Source organism: Haliotis cracherodii, unplaced genomic scaffold (assembly GCF_022045235.1).
Source record: "Haliotis cracherodii isolate W230 unplaced genomic scaffold, xgHalCrac1.p SCAF_9, whole genome shotgun sequence".
NCBI classification, from domain to species: Eukaryota; Metazoa; Mollusca; class Gastropoda; order Lepetellida; family Haliotidae; genus Haliotis; species Haliotis cracherodii.
In genome coordinates this window covers 2268215-2296113 of record NW_027266343.1, presented here as the reverse complement: position 1 = coordinate 2296113, position 27899 = coordinate 2268215, and the positions used below count along the sequence as shown (strand labels likewise).

The 27899-nt window shown below is 39.7% G+C and overlaps 1 protein-coding gene and 1 pseudogene across 1 annotated transcript; one reads left to right on the top strand and one right to left on the bottom strand.

Moving 5' to 3' along the window:
* Positions 1 to 328: 328 nt before the first annotated feature.
* LOC139453271 (methyltransferase-like protein 27) lies at positions 329 to 8226 on the top strand. Its single transcript, XM_071234906.1, has 5 exons — positions 329 to 484; positions 1894 to 2022; positions 4248 to 4383; positions 5196 to 5288; positions 8042 to 8226. Exons 1-5 carry the CDS (start codon positions 329 to 331, stop codon positions 8224 to 8226), a joined length of 699 nt encoding a protein of 232 aa, XP_071091007.1.
* Positions 8227 to 10756: 2530 nt separating this feature from the next.
* Positions 10757 to 13871, bottom strand: LOC139453347 (methyltransferase-like protein 27; annotated as a pseudogene).
* Between the last annotated feature and the right edge of the window lie 14028 nt (positions 13872 to 27899).

The window sequence follows — 27899 nt, the reverse complement described above, 5'->3', positions numbered from 1 at the left end:
GGATCTTCACAGGTTATAATCCGAGTGAGGATGGTCTTGTTATGTAGGGGTATCAACGTCCGTGGGGTCTAAATCACGACTTTAAACTGGAGAATGAAATAATTCATTACTACTCATTGATTGGGTCTGGCACTGATTGAGCTACCAGGTCAGAATTGTTTGTTTTGTCATGTACTTGATGCATTTCAGTAGGATATCTATTGTGGAAGTAGTTCCTTTACCTGTTAACGACCACCTCACCCTTTAGCGTCTTCTTTTGACTGTTTTTAATCTTGAGAACTGGGGGCAGTATGTTTAATGTATATATTTTCCCTTTTCTTTTTCAGAAATGGCAGAAGAGAAAGCAAAGCGATATGTTGAAAACAGTGCGCCAGATGATGCTCGTGCTTACTCCAGAGGTTATGAGGCTCACCGTGTTGGGATCAGCATGCAAGAATGCGTTGAGTACTACTCTAAATGGGCGGAGAATGGAAAATATGATCAGGTAGGCATACCGTCAATGAGTATATGACCAAATAAGGCAATTTTAGCAGAATGCGGAAGGCACCCGATATATATACACTATCAATGTAGAGTTATCTCAAACTGGATACGTTTGCTCAGACAACCAGATACACGCTACTCTAGACGATGTTATTATATGCTTAAGTGCCTTGGTGACTTTGGGGATATAATCTGGGCTTCAGCTGTTAAAGAAACTCTTTTTTCGCATGGATTTGCATACGCGTGGATATACCAGGATGTTGGAAATAAAATAAAGTTCTTAACAATGTTTAAACGTTGTAAAGATATGTATTGTCAATGCTAGTCAGCTGATATCAGATGTTCAAAATCGCTACATGCCTATTCAGTGTTTAAGATGGAAATAATACCAGAAATGTATTTAACAACAATTCGATCTTTATCTTTACGCAGATGTTTAACGAAGTTCAGGTGGTATACATACCCTCAATATACACTTATACCGACACTCGAAAGATAATGATGTTTTAACATCGATGTGTCCTTCCTGCAAATATAACCAAGAAGATGAATACCATGTTTTATTGATATGTCCAGTATATGAAGATATAAGAATCAAATACCTGCTGAATTTGTTGAATTTTCTTAACAACAAAATATCATTGTACAATTGGCCTCATGGCCACACATACGAAACAAATCTGTCTGTCTGTATGTCAGTATATGAGCGAGCTATGTCTTAATTTACACACAATGTATCAATATATTGATGTACATTGCGCAAAATATTCCGGGCAAACAGCTTGACTTGAACTCAGGTGTGCAAAAGCTGCCACCATTCGACATCTACAGGTCGGAAAGTGGCCCACTATCTAATATTCCGAAGATACCGAATGGAGCCGATCGATTTAATTTATTTCAGGTCATCCACCATGTCCTGCGAAAACACACACACCACCACACACACACACACACACACACACACACACACACACACACACACCCACCAAACGGGGCCTGATCATTATATGACTTTTTGGTATTTCTGTCTTACACCGTCCTTACCTGTTGCGACCCGTGAAGATTCCGGGGTAGAATAGGTCTTCAGCAACCCATGCGTACCGTAAAAGGTGACTTTGCTTGTCGTAAAAGGCGACTAACGGGATCGGACGGTCAGGCTCGCTGACTTGGTTGATGCATGTCATCGATCCCAATTGCGTGGAATATTGCTGAGTGCCGCGTTAAACAACAACAACAACAAAACAACCCCAAAACCTATTGACATTGTAGATTACCATGGACATTTTATACCTCCCTCCCAATATCTCAAGTCATTATTTTTATCCTGAAGCCAGTGTTTCTGCAAGATTTTTATGTTCTGCGCCACGACAGTCTTGATTTCATAATGTTTTTCTTCTTTTTTCCCCACAGGATCTGTGTTCGAAACGTTACAGGGGACCAGTCATTGCCGCAAATGTTCTTACAGAGCATTTCTGTGACAAAATCCCAGAGACGAAAATACTAGACGTTGCTACTGGAACAGGACTTGTAGGGAAGGAGGTACACATGAAGGTTGTTTGTTTATTTGTTGTTTAAAGTACTCAGCAATATTTCAGCTATATGACGGCGGTTTGTATATAATCGAGACTGGACCAGACTATCCTGTGATTGAAATGAGCATCGATCCACGTATTTGTTTGATTGTTTGTTTGTTGTTTAACGCCGCACTCACCATTATTCCGGCTATATGACGGCGTTCTGTAAATAATCGAGTCTGGACCAGAAAATCCAGTGATCATGAACATCGATCCACGCAATTGGGATATGATGACATGCATCAACCAAGTCAGCGAGCCTGACCACCCGATCCCGTTAGTTGCCTCTTACGACAAGCCCAGATCTTCACGGGTCACACATTCATGCACATACTCTTCATCCTAGACACACATAGAGGAGTACGGGTGACCTTATCGTCCGAGGCGCCACAATTTCCAGGGATCGTTGGTTTCACCCTTGTTATGATTCTTGATTTATTGTGTCAGCATCACGTCCTCTGTTTGAGATTGAATGAAGAAACAATTAGATGTTGTCCCAAACATGGGCATCGCCCGTGTACATGGGGAAGGAGGATGTTCTGTGAGTCAGCAATGTTCCAGTTGTACCATTGCAGTAAATCCTGCTGGGGTATCATGCAGGAAGCAGAGGTACTGTACGTCCCCATGATCCCCAGCGAGGTGGCCTGGCTTTGGTTACTGGTGACCTATAGCCCGTGTTTTAAAACTGTATACATGATATTGTTATGCTCAAACATGTTACATAAATCGTTTCTAAATCTGTCACATAAAATGCATTAATAAATTAATTGTAAATATATCAACTTGTTCTCGTCGCTATATCGCTGAAATAATGCCGAATCGACGTTAAATTTTAACTAACTTTTGGCTGATGCATGCTTTATATACAGAGAAAGATTAAATATATTAGATTCGTTCTTGTCGTCAGAATAACTACAAAGGAGTTCATCGGTGACATTGCTATTAAATAATCTTTTATTTCTTTCTTTCGGAGATCATTGTAAAATCGACAGGCAAACCCCAAATGACTTTCATTTTCTAACTCTAGATTACATAATGGACAAATTCTTTTCAGTTCTTCAATGGACAGCTTTCTTCCTTCATTTACAAATAGGTCTCGTAAACCAAGTCGATATTTTATGAAATGTTTTCCTAAGTTTGATGTAGTGAGTACTGATAAATATTTTTCTGGTTGAAGTAAAGCCTTGAAAGTTTTATAATATTCATAACGTGAACTATCTTCTAAAGTCGAATGCTATTCTTGGTAGAACACATTTACAGACCGATTTCGAAGTTCATTAAGAAACATATTTACATTTCCAACTGACTTACATAGCCATATAAAACCAAAACCGTGCGAAAATAAAAGATTTCTTATATGCGATGTCCAATTATTCTTTCCCATGTTATCTAACTGTAGAAGCATGTAATAAGCTAATTTGGGGAGACGTTGTTCATGCATATGAAGGATTTTAAGCCAGTATTGTAAACATCTAATTTGAGAGTTAATACATAATGGGTATCTACCACATTCACCATAAACCATACAATTTGGTGTAGAAGATCCGACACAAAGAAACTTTTTAGATGCTAATAAGTGAACCTTCTCTAAACAGGCATAACGTTGAAATTCCCATACTTCAGAAAATCGGTTGTATTTGGGTCTCAAAAAGCTTAAAGAAGATATTAGGTGATATCGTTCCAACTTTATGAGCAATAGACATTAGACTTATTAAAGCTTTCTTTGCACGCAAGGACAAGTCAAGAGCACATTTTTTCTAATTCATTGTGTGTGAGAACCAGATTCCTAAATGTGAATACTGATCTACTATATTGACTGACTGACCATCGAATGATCATCTTTCTTTCGACGCTATTGGACCACCTTTTCTAAAGATCACAATTTTAGTTTTTTCCAAGTTTACTGATAATTTCCATTCTTTGGTGTATGTACTTAAAATATTTAATTGCCTTTGTAGACCAACAACAATATCTGAGCATAAAATGACATCTTCTCGAAAAGTAGCTAAATATTTCTATCAAACCTGGAAACATTTGGATTCCATGTTTACCATTGATAGCTATTTCGTAATATAATTCATTAATAAAAAAATAAAAATAAGATCGGACAATCAAATGTTTCTCACATTCGTATCCCTTAAAGGACGGATCTCACTGTACCACAAGCGTATTATCGATTGACTTTTACAGCTTCAGGCTCGAGGTTTCAAGCATTTGGATGCCTTAGAACCAGCTACAGGGATGCTGGAACAAGCCAGGAAGACGAACATCTACACCAACCTGTACTGTGAGTTCCTGGACGGCAAACGTCTCCCAATAGAGGACGGTGAGGAACATTTTGGGTTGTGGCATCCTGTATCTCTAAAATACTGTACATGAAGTTACAACTTGTATCTGTTCAGACGAAATCGTATAGCCTGCCTGTTAAAATAACTTGCTATGTACAAGGCTCTTCATTAAAGATATTGAATAATAGATGTTGGTTAAAAGAGAATTAATGTTGTTTAACATGGAAGCCGGCATTATGTCAGCTGTATCAGGTACTGGGAACCTATTCAAACCCATATTGTATAACAGCACTGAAAATTTTACAATACCGTATTCGACGTAATACGCGTTCATTGCGCTCTCAAAATTAGAAATAGGGGGCTCTTATTTGAATAGTATTTTGGTGGAAAAAAAACAGAACTGAAAGATCGTAAATTTCGTTATTTATGCTGACAGCCTGAAATGTTGACATACGACAGATATATTTTTCCAGAATTTTATTGCCCATAATTAAGGGTGCATATAACACACAAGTGCGTATCATACACGAATACATAAGTCTTGTGTACATTGATGAATCGGAAGCGGTGCTGATTGGGATTGTTCACTAGCCAATAAATTAGCAAATGTCGCCGTGGGCGCTTATTACAGCGGGGCGCTTATTACGTCGAATACGGTAATTTAATTTAGAATAGCATCTCGTTTATTCATCCGTCCTGCATTGTTAATTAAAAGAATATTCTTTCGTTTGCAGACACATACAGGGAAACAACACTGCAAATATTACAAGAACGTAATACTTTCATGATAGAACAGAGTTTGGTTTATTTATTCTTCTTGTTATTTTTAGGAATATTACTTCATTTGCAGACACGTACAATTGCTGTGTAACATCGGGGGGTATGGGTGAAGGACACATTCCTTGCCACGGGCTACACGAACTAATTAGAATAACTAAACCAGGTGAGTTTAAAATGACTTATGCAAGGATCACAAGTCATAGTCTTCTAGCAAGAGTCGTGTACTTCGTGCGAAAGAAGCATGTATATGTTTTAATTTGGAACTAGAATTCACGTTATTTAATTGCATGTAGGAATTGATGGTAATACAATGGCTGATGCTGCTGCAAAAGCAGCACTCAACAAATCTTTGACACCACTTCTTCTTCCATACAGTGACTATAAGCCTGTTATTAGATGTTACATCAGGGACCTTATGCAAAAGAAGTGGGACACCCAAGCAGGTATAAATATATTACATGCAATAAAATCAAATATCGGTTATACCTACTTGGGTTGTCAGTCCAGATTTGAAGAGGTCATTTTAAGACGATGTCGTATTGGCCATTCACGCTACACTCAGGAATATATTTTAAAAGGTGAAGATCCTCCATTCTGCATCCCTTGTGATGAAACAATCACAGTCAACCATGTCCTGCTTGACTGTATCGATTTTTCCATCGCAAGGGATCACTATTTCAAAGTTTCATGGCTCGGGGATCTTTTTAACATAAACTCTCATTTGATTATTGGTTTTTTAAAGGAGGTTGACTTGATTAATAAGTTTTGATGTGGAAAGTTATGTATTTTATAAATTGGTAGTGTATCATTGTGAACTGAGATTGTTGGTGGTTGTGCCCTTGATGGGGGTTGAAGTAGCGTGAAAGTGATGTTCCCCCGGAGAGGGTACGTAAGCCCACTTCATTCAAAGTAATTTATATATACCAGGTTTTTAATCGTAGAATGTTTGTTTGTTTTAATTTTGGCTACATTTCTCCATAATCACCAATAACTGAAGGGATGGTGTAAATCCTGCCGGGGTCCATGTAGGTAGCAAAGGTACTGTAAGTCCCCATGGTCCCTGGTGTGGTGGCCTAGCTATGGTTGTTGGTGATCAATAGCCTGTTTTTATGATGTGTCGACTGTCCTAATCCAATCATTTTTATTGTTCTAAAACTGGTTTTAAAGTTATAATCTGTGATATATTGCTAGTTGTTGTACTGTCCTTCGACGACAGTTTTTTATATATGCTATAACGTGTTCAAGTCACGATATGGCTGAAATATTGCCGATGTGACTCTAAATATTAACTCACTCACTCACTCACTCACTATTTAATTGCTATATGTTGACGGCGCCGATAATTGCATCACCACACTTTTTTTCAACATCTCACGGAGATAATATCAAGTACACCACACTTGTTTTGATCATATCATGTATGTTATATACATACACGTCCTGTATATAGCACTTTTGTATTGACCAGCTACGTCAAGGTCATCCTCAAATCTTAACTCGAAAAGCATCAGCTGTGCGTCATATAATCTGGGTGTGTTGGTGGGTTGGTTGGTTGGTTGGTTGGTTTGTTTGTTGTTTAACTCCGCACTCAGCTATATTCCAGCTATATGACGGCGGTCTGTAAATAATCGAGTCTGGACCAGACAATCCAGTGATTAATATCATGAGCATCGATCCACGCAATTGGGATCGATGACATGCATTAACCAAGTCAGCGAGCCTGACCACCCGATCCCGTTAGTCGCTACCGTGATCAGAAAAAGTTTGTTACATTAGTATAAAGTCAAGGTCGCAATGAAGGTGATTCGTAAAGTTCGCTTCCCGTATTTCACTTAAATGCCTCGATGACACTCTTATGAAAAGGTAACCTCCTGTTTTTTTATTTTCCTTAATATCCCATAGTTTCGTTCATACATTCCAGCTACCTACATCAAATGTGGTTCATAGTCTGTATAGTGCTTAGTCTGTTTAACACTTCACTCAGCAACGACCAACGGCCAACGGTCAGTGTGTACAATTAGACAAGTCTTCATCTTAAACATCCTGGCTTGATGTAAGTCTGGTATGACTGGGTACTGTGGACTTATGAAGCAACATAAGCTCTACAGCGCTTGTGTGATGTTTCACATATGTACAGTCGATCCGTGGGGATTCCGGGTACGAATATAGGTCCCCAGCAACCTATGCTTGTCATAAGAGGCGACTAAATGGATCGAGTGGTCAGGCTCGGTGACTTAGAATGCGATGACATGCAATCAACTAACTGTGTGGATTGATGCTCATGATGTCAAACACTCGATTGTCTGATCCAGACTCGATTATTTACAGACCACCGTCATATACTAGTAGCTTGGATATTGCCGATACGCCTTCAAACAAGTTGGTTGGTTGGTTTGTTGTTTAACGCCGCACTCAGCAATATTCCAGCTATATGACGGCGGTCTGTACATAATTGAGTCTGGACCACACAATCCAGCGATCGATATCATGAGCATCGATCCACGCAATTGGGATCGATGACATGTATCAACCAAGTCAGCGAGCCTGACCACCCTATCCCGTTAGTCACCTTTTACGGCAAGCATGGGTTGCTGAAGACCTATTCTACCAAGGAATCTTCACGGGTCTCCTTCAAACAAGAAACCCACATAAGAACATATGGCAGCATTTGGGAATAGTTATTACCCTGTATGGGATTTAATGGGTACCAGGGTGTATAAGTGCAACACACTAAGTATGACAGATGCTTTGTCCAGATTATGAAAAGGGAGAACGTTAAATATAGAAGAGAAAACGTATTTAATGTTGAACCTCGTTTGTTTTTTCGCATAACGTGTGGCAATCTGCTGAAGGAACAGCATCTGGAATATGTAATACATATTGTCTAGAGTATACATCCAGTAATGTACTTGACAGGGGGCCTAATCTGCATCGTGATGAGGGAGGAGTATCTGACCCATGTCAAGGAGTACCACGAAAGACTTGAACCACTGATGAAGAAACTAGAGGATGATGGGAAATTGAAGCAACTGTCCCGTGAAATTGTGTCTCGGTACTCCTATGACAACAACGGAGTGGTCTATAAATTACAAATTTGTTAATGCAAATGGCAAGTAGTAGTATCAGCTGTCACATGTTTTTACGTATTCGATAAATCGTTTGACGTCATCTTCATCTGAAAACGTTTGCTTCCTTACCTTGGGCCATATTTCTTTTGCTGTTTTTGTTTTTGATGTGGTAGGTTGGTCTATAAATAATCGAATCTGGACCAGACAATCCCGTAAATCCAAACATGAGGTGAGCGGGTCTCACGACATACACAGACAGTGTGAGTATATATTATATATACCCGAGGTGTGTTTGCCCTTCAGGGCGGGGAAGAATAAAACGCCAACTCCAGAGAATACCAGTCTCGGAAAGGCGTGCCCTGCTCTGCCAGTTGCAGGGAAGTATAAGGGTTAATTTAATTTTGACTGAAGGAGAGTGTCATTTTGGTTTCTCTAAAAAAATGGAGTTTTAAAAATGAAATGAGATTGACTTAATAATCTGGATCTGTTTTAATCAATCGCCTGTCACATTCTGTGACTTGATCATGTTTCTTAATGTAGATAATCCATGCAGTTTGTTCATTTTGTTTTTAAAAGAGCTAAAAATGTTTGGGGACATATATTTTCTTTCGCTAAAGTTAACCGGTCTATATTTTGTAAGAATAAACGACTGCGCATGGATTAATTATCTCCTTTAGCTTTAATCCTAGTATAGACCTTTTCATGCACTGACCTTGCAATGCTGTGCATCGTATCTTATTTAAGCTGTATCACTGAGAGTGAGTGATTATCTCCCTTACTCCCTTCCGGTAATTATGTGATCGGTATGTACAGTGTAATATTGACAGTAGCGAGTGACCTCGCGTAGGTGAACAGTACCAAGCTGACTGTCGTTCATTTTCCGTATTTCAAGCGAATGACATTGTGGTAGCCGCCATTTTCTGCCGTTTGTAAAACCAAGGGATGTCACTCCAAATGGAATGTTTGGGACGGATGACGTCACGACTCTCTGCGTTGATATAGTTCGCTTTCAATAATTAAAGTTTGATGTTTAATGGATGATTTTGTTATGATTTATGAATCTGTCAATAAAAGGATTGAAGTTGTATTTTTTTACGTTCATCAGCTGATGAAGACAGTGCCTCACGTGAGCAAATTTACCATGAAGCGCGTCTCCACCCACTTCTTTGTCCCAATTCCGGTAATGATGTGATGCGTATATACATTGTAATGATCACAAGCTGAATGTGTTACGTGTGGAGTGAGTGAGTGAGTGAGTGAGTGAGTGAGTGAGTGAGTTAAGATTTAACGTCACATCGCCAGTGTTTCAGCCATATCGTGACGAGAAGTACATTAATAATACATAGATTTAGACTAGATAAAAAGCTGTCAACGATGGACAGTAAATAACTAGAATACCACAGATTCGATTTTAAACTAGTTCAGAATATATAAAAGCCATAAGTATCAGTGAGCAACACAATATACAAATGAGCTAGAGATTGCCAGTGACTAAAGGGAGATCACTAAACTAGGTGTTACATGTACAGTTCATATATCGGAATCGAACAATGGACAATAATATTGCCCAGCATATGGCTGATGTAATGCTGAAAAAACATCTTCACTCACTTCTCCGTCCCTATTTCTGAGTGAGTGAGTGAGTTAGGTTTAACGCCGCTTTTAACAATATTCCAGTTATATCACGGCGTGTCAGCTTAATGTGGGAGGAAAGCCCGAAGTGATGCTGGTCTCAGACGTTTACCACTTCAGTGAAACCCACGAGCACTGGTATGATGCTGACAAACCTAGAAACATAATCGGGGCGAACCGGGATTCGAACCCACGATCATAGGTTTCTGGCGTGCCCAAGGGACGCAACTCTGCACAGCGAATCGCGGCGCCTTAGACGACTGGGCCACCCGTGCCCCGCCGTCCCTCCCTATTTCTATAATGTAGTGATCACAACCTGGCTTTTCATAACTCATGACATAGTCGGAATCGGACATTGGACAATAACAGACATTTTTAATGATTTTGTAAAATGTTTTCTCGCAGTTATTTACACAATAATGTAAACTATTTTTGCAGATTTGACGTTCAAATATTGAATAAAAACATTAAAGAGGAAACTGTTCAAAGTGTTAGCGGATAAAGAGACTGCTTACGATAAAATCATTTGTTGATCTTATATAACGGGTAATTGTCAATCTACATACATACATATTTAATGCACAATAGATTATTGTAGGTAGCGTTAGCTGATTTGTAAAACATTTCTGGAATAAATAACCCAATATTAAAAGACTGTTGACTGAAGGTAATTGCGTGGACCGATGCTCATGATGTCAATCACTGGATTGTCTGGTCCAGACTCGATTATTTACAGACCGCCGTCATATAGCTGGAATATTGCTGAGTGCGGCGTTAAACAATAAACCAACCTACCACATCAAAAACAATAACAGCAAAAGAAATATGGCCCAAGGTAAGGAGGCAAAAGTTTTCAGATCAAGATGATGTCAAACGATTTATGGAATACGTTAAAACATGTGACAGCTGATACTACTATTTGCCATTTGCATTAACAAATTTGTAATTTATAGACCACTCCGTTGTTGTCAAAGGAGTACCGAGACACAATTTCACGGGACAGTTGCTTCAATTTCCCATCATCCTCTAGTTTCTTCATCAGTGGTTCAAGTCTTTCGTGGTACTCCTTGACATGGGTCAGATACTCCTCCCTCATCACGATGCAGATTAGGCCCCCTGTCAAGTACATTACTGGATGTATACTATAGACAATATGTGTAACATATTCCAGATGCTGTTCCTTCAGCAGATTGCCACACGTTATGCGAAAAAACAAACGAGGTTCAACATTAAATACGTTTTCTCGTCTTTATCTAACGTTCTCCCTGGATGTGTTACATATTCCAAAAAAACAAAACAAACAAATATTGCTCCTTCAGCAGATTAAATGAGATGTTAAAAACAAGCGGGGTTGTGGCAGACATGGCCGCCCTCAAATTCAAAACACAAAAGTAAGTTTGTTACATGAGGCGGATGTATTTGTTTAAATGGTGTATTACACTTATCACATGAATTTCTATTTGAAGATACATACATGCTTCATCCCGCTCATTGTTCCACTTCATCCACAAGAAGACCATGATCCTTGCATAATTGTCACATATATATATCACAGGTCATTTGCCTTGATGTACTCATTCTCTATTCAACTCACCTGGTTTAGTTATTCTAATTAGTTCGTGTAGCCCGTGGCAAGGAATGTGTCCTTCACCCATACCCCCCGATGTTACACAGCAATTGTACGTGTCTGCAAATGAAGTAATATTCCTAAAAATGACAAGAAGAATAAATGAACCAAACTCTTGTTCTATAATGAAAGTATTACGTTCTTGTAATATTTGCAGTGTTGTTTCCCTGTATGTGTCTGCAAATGAAAGAATATTCTTTTAATTAACAATGCAGGACGGATGAATAAACGACATGCTATTCTAAATTAAAGTATTACGTTTTTGTAAAATTTTCAGTGTGTTATACAACCTGGGTTTGAATAAGTTCCCAGTACTTGTTACAGCTGACATGTTGCTGGCTTTCATGTCGAACAACATTAATTCTCTTTTAACCAACATCTATAATTCAATTTATTTAACGAAGAGCCTTGTGCATAGCAAGTCATTTTAACAGGCAGGCTATACAAGTTGTAACTTCATGTACAGTATTTTAGAGGATGCCACAACCCAAAATGTTCCTCACCGTCCTCTATTGGGAGACGTTTGCCGTCCAGGAACTCACAGTACAGGTTGGTGTAGATTTTCTTCTTTCTGGCTTGTTCCAGCATCCCTGTAGCTGGTCCAAGGCATCCAAATACTTGAAACATCGAGCCTGAAGCTGTAAAAGTCAATCGATAATACGCTTGTGGTGCAGTGAGATCCGTCCTTTAAGGGACACGAATGTGAGAAACGTGTTCTGATCTTGAGTATACGATAAACATATCTAAAGGAAGATAAACAATGAACGGAGTTCTCTTGTGAGGTTCGAATTGGTTGTTTTATGCGACAGTCATCATTATTCCATCTATATCACGGCAGATGGTAGATACTCGAGACATGGCGAGACAAACCAGTGGTTGTCAGATCAGTATTAACGTCCCATGCCGTCGGGATCCAACCCGGAATATAACATCATAGGGTAGTGAAGTATTGACTTAAGTTGTCACATCGGGTAGAACTTGCCCTCAGCCCTCCCCTGGGACTGGTACTTTCGGTCATTTAAGACGGATTATTTATAGACCGCCGTGATTCAAGGTGGACATTGCTGACTCACAGATCTTCCCCCATGTACACCAGGCCGATGTTAGGCTAATGCTTAGGACATCATTTAATTCTTTTTCAATTTTCAATCAATCGCAAACAGAGGACGTCATACTGACACAATATATCAAGAATCATAACAAGGGTGAAACCAACGATCCCCGGAAATTGCGGCGCCTTTGACGACAGGGTCACCCGTACCCATCCGTGTTGGATGAAGGGCATGTGCATGAATGTGTACCTCCTTCCCTACAAGGCCTGTTCCCGCAGCAACGTCTAGTATTTTCGTGTCGGGGATTTTGTCACAAAAATGCTCTGTAAGGACACTTGCAGCAATGATAGGTCCCTGGTAACGTTTCGGACATATGTCCTGGAAAAAACACAGAGCATTAAAATATCGCAGCAAGAGTATGTGCAGGCTAATAATAATGTCAGCCATATTTGGTCCATTCATTATTTGGTGGGCGTGTGGAGTGAGTGGCTTTCTGGAATTTCTTCATACAAGAAATTTGTTCAGAAATAACTGGACACAATTAGTTCAACCTCATGTTTTGTACACAAAAAGCAACTATTCGCTGGACACGGTTTGGTTTGGTTGGGTTTGTTGTTTTACGCCGCACTCAGCAATATTCCAGCTGTATGACGGCGGTTTGTAAATAATCGAGTCTGGATCAGACAATCCAGTGATTTATACCATGAGCATCGATCCACGCAATTGGGATCGATGACATGCATCAACCAAATCAGCGAGCATGACCAACCGATCCCGTTAGTCGTCTTTTACGACAAGCATAGTCACCTTTTACAGCAAGCATGGGTTGCTGAAGACCTATTCTACCCCGGATCTTCACGGGTCTGCTGGACACGGTGTGTGAGCTGAATATATTACATTACTTGGGTCCTCCTTTCACACAAAAACATTTCTTGTTTTTAAAAACATCTCAGGCCTCTCCAGAAAAATTAAATGGTGGGCCACCTTCTGACCAATGTATGTCGGATAGTTTTAGTTACCTTTTACAGCAAGCATGGGTTGCTGAAGACCTATTCTATGCCGGATCCTCATGGGCGGATAGTTGTAGTTCTTTCATACCTGAGGTCATTTGCCGCGAATATTTACCTTAATGTACTTCAGTATGTTGGATGCGTATTGTGTTAAATATGGGAGAAATGGGATACATACTCACTGACGGTATGTGTACCTGATCATATTTTCCATTCTCTGCCCATTTAGAGTAGTATTCAACGGATTCTTGCATGCTGATCCCAACACGGTGAACCAGATCAACCAGAACAGGAAAGAACAGTAGCATCATCTGGTGCACTGTTTTCAACATATTGCTTTGCTTTCTCTTCTGCCATTTCTGAAAAAGAAGAGAGAAATATACATAGACAGTAAACACTTAAAGTAAAGTAACTTCCTCGCAACTGTTTTCATCTGGCAGCCAGGGGGCGGTGGGGTAGCCTCGTGGTGAAAGTGTTCGCTCGTCACGCTGAAGGCTTGGGTTCGATTCCTAACATGCGTACATTGTGTGAAGTTCATTTCTGGTGCCCCCGCCGTGATATTGCTGAAATATTGCTAAAAGCGGCGTAAAACCATACTCACTCACTCACTCTTCAGAAGGAAGGCTCGGAAGTGTAGGAGGAAGATTGGAAAAATACATTTGCCGTCATCATACAGTTCACAATTTAAATAATGTAAGATAAATAGTGCCATGTACGTTTAATCAAACCGGCGACAGTCTTGGAAAAACTTTGTTTGATAGATTAATTCCTGTACGCCAATGACAAAGGTGTGGAACATGGTACAAAAAATCAAAGGGAAAGGTTCAGATTATGGCGTTCATCATCTTAAAGATGACTATGGTCCTCTTTGTGACAAAGATGACATTGCTAAAAAGTTGGGTGAAGCTTTAGCTAAACATTCTTCATCATCAAATTTTTATTCCGAGTTTCACAAACATAAAAATCAACAAGAAAAGAAAACTATTAACTTTAATCCAGATGATGGTGAAGACTACAATGAAGTATTTTCACTACATGAGCTCAATACTGCCCTAGAGCAAGCCCATGATACTGCAACATACCCAATCCATGTCTTGAAACGTTTCTGATTATTTTTGATAATATTTGGACAACAGGACACTTTCCTCCTTTGTGGCACACTGCCATTGTTATCCCTATATCAAGACCTTGTCGGGATCATCCCAATGCATCTAAATATCAACTATTTCGTTAACTAGCTGCGTTTGTAAAACCATGGAACGCATGGTCAATAGTCAACTAGTATGTTTTTTAGAAACCAATGATCTTATTACAAATATTCATTGTAGTTTCCGCAAAAATCGAAGTACTATTGACCAGGTCTTTGAAAGGCATTTAGAAGCGATACACATAAGGAAGAGAATATATGGATGTCAACGTCTTTATTATGTGAAACAAATCGTTGCAGAGTATATTCTTACTCCTTCATCAGGTGAATTAATGCCATGAGGCAGAGAGGATATATATGTACATGTAAGGACAACAAAATTAATAAGATACCAAAAGTTGGAAAATTACAAAGGGTAGAAACTAACAAGGGAAGCCAACCGATGATTGGCGCTGATAGGTGATTAACAATAGACAATGGAAGCCAACACTTTACAGTAATTAGCTCTGATAGTATGGAAGCCAGTACTTAAGTATCATAGATAAGTAATAGGTTATGGACGCTGGGCAAACGGGAGGCCGGGGGTAATTAGCACAAATAGGTGAAGGAATGGACATAGCACAGGGCAAATTGACGCCAGCTACTTGATTAACTCCGACAAAGAGCAAACCAATAAGTCCCAAGCACTAGGCAGCTAGGTTCCCTGGTCATGGCTGGCTGGTGTCTCCTGATGTCAATGGCTTCTTGTAATTTTCTTTGTCGCCAGTTGTTGGTAGACAGGACTTTGGTGGTTTCCAACATGATGCTATGGTTTTGGTTCTTTAGGATGTGTTTGGAAATAGCGGATTTCAGGTCAGGTTTGTTAACAGAGGTCCGATGTTCTTTGAGTCTGGTGTTGAGGGGTCTGGGTTTTCTCCAATGTCCTGGTGGAGGCTGATGGGTCCAAGGATGGGGGCAAAGTAGCAAATGCCACTGTCATTGGATCAAAAATAGATCATCTAGAATACCAGACAATAGGTCTATTTTCATAGCTGACGCCAATGCTATCGTCACAGCCTTGATACACATTCAACAACAGTCTGCACGTAAACAGTTTTTCATCTTTTCTGATTCTCTTTCTTGTCTTCAGACACTGAATAATGTATCTTCGACTCATCCAAATATTTTAGATATTTTAGAACTTTACAACGATCTTTCAACTGGCCAGTACGACATCGTCTTTTGTTGGTTACCCAGTCATATGGGCATAAAAGGCAACATAATGCCTGGTGCTGCAGCCAAAGAAGCACTCAACCAATCTGCGACACCACTTCTTATCAAATACAATGATCACAAACCTTTTATTCGATGTTACATCCGGGATCTGATGCTAAAGAAGTGGGACACCCAAGCAGGTATGAATAAGTTACATAAAATTAAACCATATATCGGTTACACCTTCTTTGGGTTGCCAGATTTGAAGAGGTCATTTTACGACGATGTCGTGTTGGCCACTGTAGTTATACTCATTAATATTTATTAAAAGGTGAAGACCCTCCATTCCGCATTCCTTGTGATGAAAGAATCACAATCAATTCAAGCATGTCCTGCTGGACTGTAGTGATTTTACCATCACATGGGATAAGTAGATAAGTATTTCAAAGTTTCAGCCATCATGGATCTTTTTAATCAGTTAGGTTCTCATTTAGTTCGTGGTTATTTAAAGGAAATCGACTTGATTCATAAATTTTGATTGCTATATTTTGTAAATAAATAGATCAACTTTTACAATTGGTGGTATAAATCAGTAGCTGATATTGTTAGTGCCAAATGCTCGAAGGGGGCCTAAGGAGTGTTAACTATTGTCCTTCTGAGAGGGTATGTAAGACCACTTCTTTCAAAGTATATATATTTCTGCCACACTTTTAAGCGTTGCATATGTGTCGTTTTAATGTTTGGCGTAATTTGTCAGCCACCGCCAACAACCCCAAGGGATGATGTAAATCCTGCTGGGGTCCATGCAGGTAGCAAACTTACTGTAAGTACCCATGGTCCCCATTGTGGTGATGTGCCTTTAGGAGGTGGCAATCTAAAGCCCGCTTTTATATTGTGTTATTGATTGTTAATTATTTTAACATGCTCTCAAACTTGTTTAACGTACATCTATGATATTCTAGTTATCATACTGTGCTTTGATGACAGAATTCTATACAGTTAAAATGTATATCATCAATTTCAAATTTCGACTCGTCACGATATGGCTGAAATATTGCCGATGTGACGTTAAACTTTAAGTCACTCACCCACTCAAAACGTCAGCCAACACACCTTAAGCTTGCAAACCAGACAACAAAAGGTATCAGTATGTTGTCCTGATAGTATTGTCCAGTGACCCTCTCTTGCACAATACGGTGTGGAGTGATCCACTGCCGAATCTGTCATGAGGTCTCAGGTTGACATTGGCTTAACATTCATTTCGACGTCGCCAGACGTGAAGGAAGTGCAAAGTGAATCGGGACTCATCTGAAAACGTGGTGGAAGTGTACACCATTGACGTCTGTTGGCAATATGGCGGTTTGTAAGGGGCAGCACAACACGTGACCATTTAGCATGGAGGTGAACTGCATGTAGGTTTCTAATCTTCTGACCTGTAACTTATACTCCTAAACCCTGATAAAATTCTACGAGCAATTTGGTTTGCAGTTTGAGATCGCAGTTTGAGTGTGGTTTCGGATCAATCTTGTTGTTGACCTGAGACGCCCTAAACGAAGTCGATCGTCAACATTTTGGTTTTGTTAGTACCAGGTCCATAGTCTGCTTATCATAGACTCTGAAGCATTGAACACACTGTCCACCATATGCTGACTTTTGCCAGTTTCCAGCATGCCAATAGCCCATAGACGCTCCGCGCGTTACACACGCCGCATAGCTAGTTCATACACAAACGTCCCTTGGGCACGCCAGAAACCTATGATTGTGGGTTCAAACGTCAGTCATGTCTGTGACAATTATAAACTAAATATCGACTTACCGAAACGACCTGGTTCCTCGATACCATCTTATTCTAATTCTCTTCAAAGACAAACAACCACAGGATGCTGTACGTACTGGTTTGATTTAAAGTGGCTGCAGCTTCATTGCGACACGTCTTAAATATGCAGCTGCTCCAGCACGGCAGTGTGTCACTTGCTTGTAGGAGGACAATTTACCAGCTAGGAATCGCTGATTGATATGATAATAAGATCAACACTGATGCGGAATATATTGTATATGTAGCTACATGTACCAGCTGTTGTAGTGATGTCACTGTTCTGTGAGTTTATGCGGTGAGGGGAAAATACTGGATGAGTGAGGAAAAGAGGCTGCAATAAGCAGACTTATCATTGTTACTTGTTGATGCCCTGTCTTTTTTCTTTCTTCATATTGTCAAACAGAGACATTTTACAATGGGAGTATTACTACATAACATAAATAAGACATGTTTCAGTATATAAGTATTACAACATAGTACATATAAAACATAACGCTTCAATGTTTCCTAAGTTAAGCACGAAGGTTAATCCTCAAATCGGTATGCACAGACATCAGTAAATAACCACATATTTTACCAATTATATTGATACACAGAGGATTAGGGAAGAGAATTTATGGATGTCAACTTCTTTATTATGAGGAGTTAACATCTATACTGAACAGTTCCTGTGAAATTGAAGAATAAGATTTAATGCAAAGTTATGTTTTTTACCAAATCTGAAATAATTTCGGTTTGCAACAGATAAAAGACTCCTGTAAGTGTTCAAATGGTTTTATTTGCCATACTGAATTCAGAAAATGCTTGATTTCATAAAAAACATGAACATGCCAAAATGTCAATTTACAAATCAATAGCGTGTGTCCACCTCTGGTTGCGATGCAAGCAACACATCTTCGTCTCATGGAATGGACCAGGTGTCGCACAATGGCATGTGGGATATCTATCCATATCTGCTGGAGCATGTTTCGAAAGTTCCTGGAGTGTCTGTGGAACACGTGGTTGACGTCGAAGGCGCCGATCCATCTCATCCCACATTTGCTCGATTGGTGAGAGATCAGGGGAGCGAGCCGGCCAGCGGATGACATTCATGTTGTTTTGTTGAAGAGAATCCTGAACAAGTTGAGCAATATGAGGCCGGGCTTTGTCATGTTGAAAGGTAGTGCCTGGGCAATGACGACGCAAAAACGATAGAACAACAGGGCCGATTATCTCGTTGCGGTAGCGCTGTCCATTGAGATTTTCCTCTACCACTATCTAACAGGTCCTCTGTCTTGCTGTAATCCCACCCCATACCATAATGCTGCCACCCACGAACCGATCTCCTTCCATGACACAATCATTGACGTAACGTTCACCTCGACGTCGGTACACTCGAATCCGTCCATTGCTGTGACTGAGGTGAAAACGAGACTCGTCAGTGAAAAGAACTTTTCCCCACTGCATGGCTGTCAAGCATAGATGCTGTTTGCACAACTGTAGACGTGTTTGACGGTGGTTTTCTGTCAAAATGGGACGTCTGGCGGGTCTTCTGGCAACAATCCCTGCACATCTAAGGCGACGACATACGGTTTGTGAAGATATTAATCGAAGGCCAGGTATACATCTTGCAGTCACTGTTGCTGGCTGGAATTGATTTTGTAGGTGTGTTGTTCGAATCCAGTTGTCTTGTCGATTGTTGGTTACGCGTGGCCTGCCACTCCAAGGATGGTCTCTGACTGCATTCGTCTGTTGCCAACGTTGCCATGAACACCAAATGGTGTTTCTGTGGACGTTAAATTGTCTTGCAACATCACGTTGACTCGATCCTGCTTCAAGTGTACCAATGGCTTGCAGACGCTCATTTTCGGACAGGCGTGGCATTTTATAATGTTGAATAATTGCATAATTTTGTTGTTTTTCTTAGTGGTTGTTGTCAACATGATGCTAAACAATGCATATGGAATCCGGTTAACGTATATGTTTTTATACCCATTCTTGGGTAGTGAAATGCATGGGGCTTGCATAAAAAACAACTTTTGCATGGAATGCATTCTCTTCCTTATGTGTATCACTTCTAAATGCCTTTCAAAGACTTGACATAGGATTAGTTTTAGAATATAACGTCAATAGAATGTGCATTTCAAGTCCACGTTAGGGCCATATGCAGGCTCCAGCAACGGTACCAGACCACCAACACTACAGATGACCGACCACGTAGTGGAAGACCAAGGGTTACCATCCGACGTCAGGATCGTCAGATTGTGCGACAGCATCTTCAAGATCACTTTGTTACTGCTTTTAAAAACTGCTTGACAGACCATGGGGACACATCAGCGACACATTAGTGCAGACACTGTGCATCGACGATTGACGAGCAGACACCTCTACTGTCACAGGCCACACCGAGGACCCATTCTGATACCACGTCATCGCCGGGACCGTCTTCAATGGGCAACACAGCAACAGCATTGGCGCCACCAGCAGTGGAGAAGAGTTCAGAGGCGAGATCCTTTACTGTATCCCAACAGCAGAGAGAGAATCTGGCGACGCCGTTGGCAACATTACCCGGATGCTTGTATTTTTGAGAGACTCGTGGGGTGGTCCGAGCATCATGGTGTGGGGTGGAACTGGTCTTGCACAGAGGGTCGGCCCTGTGGTCCTTCCAGAACATCAGTCCAGGGAGAATGGTGTCACAGCAGCTGGGTACATTGATCAAGTCTTGAAACCACACCCCATACCTCATTTGGCACGTCGCCGCAACCACGAGTTTCAGCATTATAACGCCCGTGCACTCTGTGAGAGCAGCAAGAGACTTCCTCCAGCAGAGAGGCATCGGAACCATGCAGTGGCCGGCCCTTCGTCCCAATTTAAATGCCACTGAGTACCTGTGGAACGAGATTCAAAGACAGCTGAATGACATCCGACCAAGTCCAACAACTGCAGCTGAACTTCGTCAGGCGTTCCTTAGAGTGTGGGCTCAAGTGCCTATGGCCTTCATCAACTGCCTCATCCATTCCATGTATCGACATTGCACTGCAGTCATCAATGCACATGGCGGACAGACGAGATACTGACTTGTGACGCCGTTTTCTCCGAGGACTTTTTCACTTTATGAACTTTCGACACTTTAATTTCAACCTTTATGATCAGTTTTGCCAAGTTTCATCTTTTTTATATATCTCAAAGTATGTTTACAGTGTTTGGACAAATAAGGTTTCTCATATATCTATCCATGGTGACGTTTCTTTTGCGGTTCAGTATATATTGCCTTACATACTTGCAATATTGTAGTAACGGCATATATGCATATCATAAACTGTAATTGTTCAAATAATTATTGAAAAACGCCTGCTGACAATTACTGTCAAGAAATATTTTTTCTATAAATAATAGCTTATGCTCTCGTGTGGGTGTTAAATAGAATGTTTTAACCAGAAATGGTTATTGTGATTTATAACCTCTGTTTGACCAATCCGAATTGATTAATATCTAGATTTATGGTAGAATTATAATAAATGACTCACCTTTTGGGAAATAGGCTTAACTTTAATTATATTTTGAGAAATACATTGAATTTTTGTGTGTGACAATTTCAGAATTTGCAATGTAACATATAAGCTGCACTTGAAATATAGCATATATATTCATATAAGCTTCATCATATTTGCAAGAAAATGCAAAAAAACAACAATTGGATGAATATAAATGAATTCAGATCTGAAGAATTTCAATGCATTTCCAAACATGTATGACATATGTAACATGTTGTGTAATGTGAATAAGTACATATATTACAGTCAATGTTTTAGTCAGTTATTTTGTACAAACTGAATGAAACCTGGGAAATGATTTCAAACCAACAAAAACATTCAAGATACGTCATGGTAAAACCCCGTTCATTCAGAATGCATACACGGATGATTCCGAAATGAATAATCAGTTTCCCTAAATGCTGGAAAAATATATTTTGTTCTTAGAGTTTGTAAAAAATCGCTCCTCGATTCTTGGAAATAGAAAACAATCGTTGTTAAAAGCAAGAAGGTTTGATTGTATTCACGCTTGTTGTTGCTACTTAAGACTCCCTTGTTACATTTACAACTAGAAAGGTCTTTTGATTACATGCAAAACCAAACTAGCCCAAACCCCACATATCTTTCTTAATGGTCCGAAACGTTTAGATCAGACACATGTACCATGTACCCTTTGACAGTGACATCAGGTGACAGCTGACCTCAAGCATTCCAAACTTGGCGAAATCCTCGTTGCTAAGACTCTTGGCAAATCCAATACGTATCCAAAACCAAAGGAAAAGAGCAAATATGTTCCCATGCCAACTTGTGTATGTGTAAGCCTATCTTTTTGTAAAAAAGCCATGACATTGACATGGTTTATGTACTGTGTTCTCTCCATGGTGAGTTAGTTGATGGCATTCTATAGCCCGTTTGCAAACTGTGTTGTCATGTTGTTAAGTACAACACTGTGATAAGATGGTTGTTTTACTTTCCTTTGTCGACAGATTATATGTAATATAAAAGAATTGATTATTATTATATCATCGCTATATGGCTGCAGCATTGTCGATGTGATGAAAGTTTTTAACTCACTCACTCTTTCACTCACTCACCCACTCCATAGTGAATGTTCATAAAGCATATAGGAAACAGATGAGAATAATACAAAAGTAGGGTATTTCACAGCCTTCATGACCACTTGTCTTCTTGCACACTTGCACACCTGTTACTTATGTGATTATTATGTAGAAATACAGAGCAATTGGTAATAATGTGTAAATATCGAATAATTTCAAGCGCACAATTTGTCGATATCATTATACATTAAATTATTGTACTGGCTATACATCAAGGCATACCATCTCCTAAACAGCCAAACTATGTGTTCCCTTGTAACCAGTTTATTCCATCCTTTTTAAATAAATACCATTATGTTATTATATGTTTTCATATTTTCCTTGTTATAGGTCCGAAGTATATACATGTATGAACAAGGCCCGACAGATTGCTTGCCCACTGAGATCCCATGAGGCAGTTTTACATGGATACCTTACTCAGACACATTATGCTGACACTAAGTCAAGCAGTCCTTCCGCTCTTTTAGCAAACGCTCTTTCCACCATCTCATGTAGGAGCTCTCTAATGATTATAGAAACGGTTTTGTCTCTTATATTTCTCGGCATACATCGTACAGTGGTGGTTTGCTTTCAGGCTTTCCTGGCCTTTGTGATGCTTTTGTTTTAATAATGAGAACATTAAAAGCATTGATCAACTTAAGTTTTCTCGCCGTTAACCATTGGTCTTTCTTACCATTGAGGAATATATCTGCCAAAACTACATCTACAACTAAATTATAAACTTTAGACTTGACTCTAATGCCTGACGACATGACTACTATTCTTTTGTACTGGATTCCAAATCCAAAACTCAGTACAAAGATAGAGATATTGCAGGGTCCAGTAAATGTACCTCCAAATCCTAATCTTTTATTGTTAGCATGATGCTTGATGCTTATCCCAGTTTTCACGTTTTGGCATTTAATTTTTATGTAAATTGTGTGAGTGGTAGAGCAGCACATGATTACCCTTATCATTGATTTCAATGATCCATTCATAATGTTTTAATCACTAGTTTGCCTTTTTCAGTAGATATTCGAGTTGCTTTTAGGAGGTATCTAAAATTCATTACTTGACGAAAGAATATGTTTAGTTTAGCCAAAAAAAGGTTGACACATTTTCGAAGGAACATTCATTTTTCCTATTTCATGAACATATCTTAAATTTAAAGATAACCCCGTTGACGTCAAAGCAGTATCTAGTCACGACATCACAAGACAGTTGCTCCCATTTGTCTTTATCCTCTAGTATCTGTATCAGCTTCCTTAGCCTGTCCTTGTACTCCAAAACATTGTCAAGGTAGTCCTCACACATGACAATGCAGACGAGGCCTCCTGCCAAACATATGTACGAATAATAATGCACTGTACATACAATATCGAATTACAAGAGGGATGACTTCAACTTTCCAATAGTTACATTTCCCTTTATGTCAAGCAATAATCCAGCAGCCCCAGCCTCTGGTATCTACATTTCACACCTTTTGAGTTACCATCGGTCCAATCAAAGTTGTTTGATCAAGGTTACAATATTCAAGGACCCATTAAAGCTTTCAAAAAGGTCTATGGTAGACATGTGGATGACATTTCCATAAGTGAAAAAAAATATGAAATTCCCTATCTTAAATTATACAATATGTTTCCATGTTTTCAGGTGAACAATTGACTTGTGCTTGCATGTCTTTGTGACGAGTGTCACTGGTTTGGCAGAATATGCTTAGCTTTTCGCAAACCCTTGGTATCATCATTATGATGTTGTCGGAATTTTACAATCGACAATAAATATTTCTTATGAATATTGAAAACGTTTTGTCGCTTCTGTTCTGATCATTGAGACACTGTTCTCATGCACTCGTCGGTTTTGGATATATTGAAAAGAGTGAGGATGTTTGACTGCATGTTCGTGACTCGATCTGTGACTTGACTGACAGTCAACGGCAATCTATGAATTTCAGTTTTATTATCAAACTGATTTATTTTGGTAATTTATCGATAGGTATTAAATATCCATTTTTCAATGTAAAATGTTAAATCACTCAATATAAACCATTCACAATACAATAAGAAATCATTCTGATGGGAACACATAGCCCTCCTCCATCACAACAGTTTATCAAACACAATTGGATACTTACACTAGCAAAAACAGAAGGCGTGTCGTGTCATAACTGTATTTATATAACATGCCATTAGCATTCATTTGCAATCATGTTTCGTAACATGATTCACTATCCTTATATAACATCAATTACATATCAGTATTGCATTCTCATGACATTATCTTCCAACTGATATACGAGAAATCATATATTTATCGTGAAGGCATAATTCAACTCACCTGCTTTGGTTATCCTAATGAGGTCGTACAGCCCATGACACAGAATGTGTCCTTCTCCCATACCCCCAGATATAACACAGCAATGGTATGTGTCTGCAGAAATATGTTTCATGAAAAGCCTAACACCTGAGGTCATATATACATTATATGTTTTGCAGGAATAGTATATATTTTTATTTAGAACAGATAATGATTGCAGGAATACAAGCATATTTCATGTGTGTACAAAATAGTCGAAGGTTGGTCCAAAAGTTCTAAGTCTGACTAACTTTCACCTATGGGCCATAACAAAGTGAACTAGTCAATGTAGTACATTGTTTGAGTAGTTCATTATGAGTGTATTTGGTCTGTTGAGGCCGTTTGTATATTAGTGAGACCAGTTGAACGCAATAGGGGTCCAAATGGACACAGAAATGGAAAACAATTAGTACCGATCAGTCAAAATGTTTTTGACTTCAGAGAAATGTACTCCCCAAGAAATTCATAACCACATGTCACAAGTGTATGGGGATAAGTGCCCTAGTTATTCCACCGTTAAATGTTGGGCAGCTATGTTTGAGGAAGGGAATTGGCAATTTGATCATTATTAAACCATATCAGAAAATCAATATATTTGAAGCTTGAACTTTTTGGCCAAATTGTTTTGATGTTGCCAATCCGAGCAGAACTTCTGGCAAAACAACGTCCAGAGGAAGATACATGTTCTTCAGGAGTGAATGGTGTCGCCGTAACGTGCACAGAGCCTGAACATCAAATTTTTCGTCTGGAGCTCATTAGTTGCAGGAAATATAGCGACAAACCAAAGCTTCACAACTCCTTCCAATGAGTCCATTACTTCCAAACGATAACACGGAGATTCGTTGTACAGGATTCTCCCTCCATGAATATGATTTGATAGACGATTTTTGTAGCTGTCAGGCTACACAGGGTTACATCAAACAGTATGCCTAGAGCGATTCTCCTGAGCGATTCTTCTGCAATGTGATATGGTGTCATGTTCTCTGTGACCGCCTCCGTGGTCCAGTGGATAGAGCGTCTGTCCGGAGAAGGTCGTGGGTTCGATCCCCGGCCGCGTCTTTGAGCTCAGAGTGAGCTCAGAGTAGGGACACTGTGTCTGAGTTGGGTGTTCATGTCAGACTGCGCCATGGTATCTCAATGGGCTAGCACTATAAAATCTGCATTAGTCCGGACAAGTACAAGCAGCCACACACACACACACACACACACACACACACACACACACACACACACACACGTGCATGTACGTCGCTATATAAGTGCAATAATCTTGATCGCGAATTTAAACTTCATTTTAGCTCACCTGATGAATTGTTTAATAGGCATTACTTAAAGGTGACGGATGACAAAGTAGAGATAATTCATTCTTGACAACGGTATAAGGATCTACACTGGAACGTCGCCTTTATAGTAAATAAAAAGACCCGTGAAGATTCCGGGGTAGAATAGGTCTTCAGCAACCCATGCTTGCCGTAAAAGGCGACTATGCTTGTCGTAAAACGCGACTAACGGGATCGGGTGGTCAGGCTCGCTGACTTGGTTGATACATGTCATCGATCCCAATGGCGTGGATCGATGCTCATGATGTCAATCACTGGATTGTCTGGTCCAGACTCGTTTATTTACAGACCGCTGTCATATAGCTGGAATATTGCTGAGTGCGGCGTTAAACAACAAACCAACCAACCAACAAGTAAATAAAGAAGTTGTTATCCATAAGTTACCTCTACTCTAGCTTACCAGATGGTCTCTGAGTCTGAGTGAGTTAGGTTGAACGCTGCTTTAAGCATTATTTCAGTTACATCGCGGCGTGTCTGCTTAATGCCCCCCTTTCACTACGACCACGAATATCCCGAATCGTAAACTTTAAAAATTCGTGATGATTCGGACAATAATGCAAACTTTCCTGGCTAATCGGGTTGAAAAATATGAAGAATGCCAGGAATGGGTTAAGAAACATGTACGAATTACAAGATTTATGTACAGATCATGCACGAATTGTAAGAATCACCTACGACTAAGTTACGAATTTGCCGAATGTTATTCTTACTTAATTCTTATATGATTCGTGGTTGACTCGGGACATTCGTGGATGTTTCGGGATATTTTCGGGTTGAGGACAAGACATTTTGGGAGCCACGAATCTCTAAGAATAGCCAAGAATGCAAAAGAATCGATTACGAAGCTGTTACTGAACATCAAAATTAATTACGAATGGATTACGATACAGCCACGAAATTGCAATTCGGGGACCCTTCCACGAAAGTTTTTGACGAACAAACACTTTCTCGCCGATTCGACGAACTCCCGCGAACTGTATTTTATTTTGAACGTGTTGAAACAAAACATATATTTTTCAACTTCGAAATAAACAATAAATATGTACAGAAGAAACATAACATGTGATACTGATGATTTTTGACTTTGTACTTTTCATTAAAGTGATAAGGACAACTCAGTATTATAGGCTGTTGTTTGTTTGTGGTGATGCTCATGATATGAAGCACTGATTTGTCTGGCCCCATATGAAGATCATAATAGAAAACAGATTAAATACATTGAATAATCAAGGATGGTTATTTGGTAGAAGTAGGGAGTATATTTATATTTATTTGTGTGCGTGTGTGCGTGCGTGTGTGTGTGCGTGTGTTTGCGTGTGCGTGTGTGTGTAGAACTGAGGACAGTAGCTCCAAATTGACAATTTAAACAAATTGAAGAATACTAAACGTTTGGTACTTATGATACCAGTAACATACCCTGTAAGTATATAACCATGGTGGTGGGTCAGCCTTACCCTCATTGCGTTCGCTACATGCCGGATATCCCAGTTTGGTTCCGCACATGGCTACAAAATATGTGACGCCCATTTATGACCTCTGATCCCTCGTGATATTGCTGGACTGTTGCTCAAAGCGGCGTAATAATAACTACTGACATTGGATCCAAAACTTTATCGTCAGATGGCTACACCATCGGCATGTATCACGTCATGTGTTTAGTCCATGAATGTGGTTTACCTGTAAAGCGATACAACTCTGCAAACACCAATGAAAACGACCCTGTCTTAACTGAGCAAACACACATGAACATACTCTTTCCATAAACTATTAATACATGGTACCGCGGTATTTGTGATTTCCGGTAGTTCACGCGGGACAGGGGGCACGGGTGGCCCAGTCGTCTAAGGCGCCGCGATTCGCTCTGCAGAGTTGCGTCCCTTGGACAAGCCAGAAACCTATGATTGTGGGTTCGAATCCCGGTTCG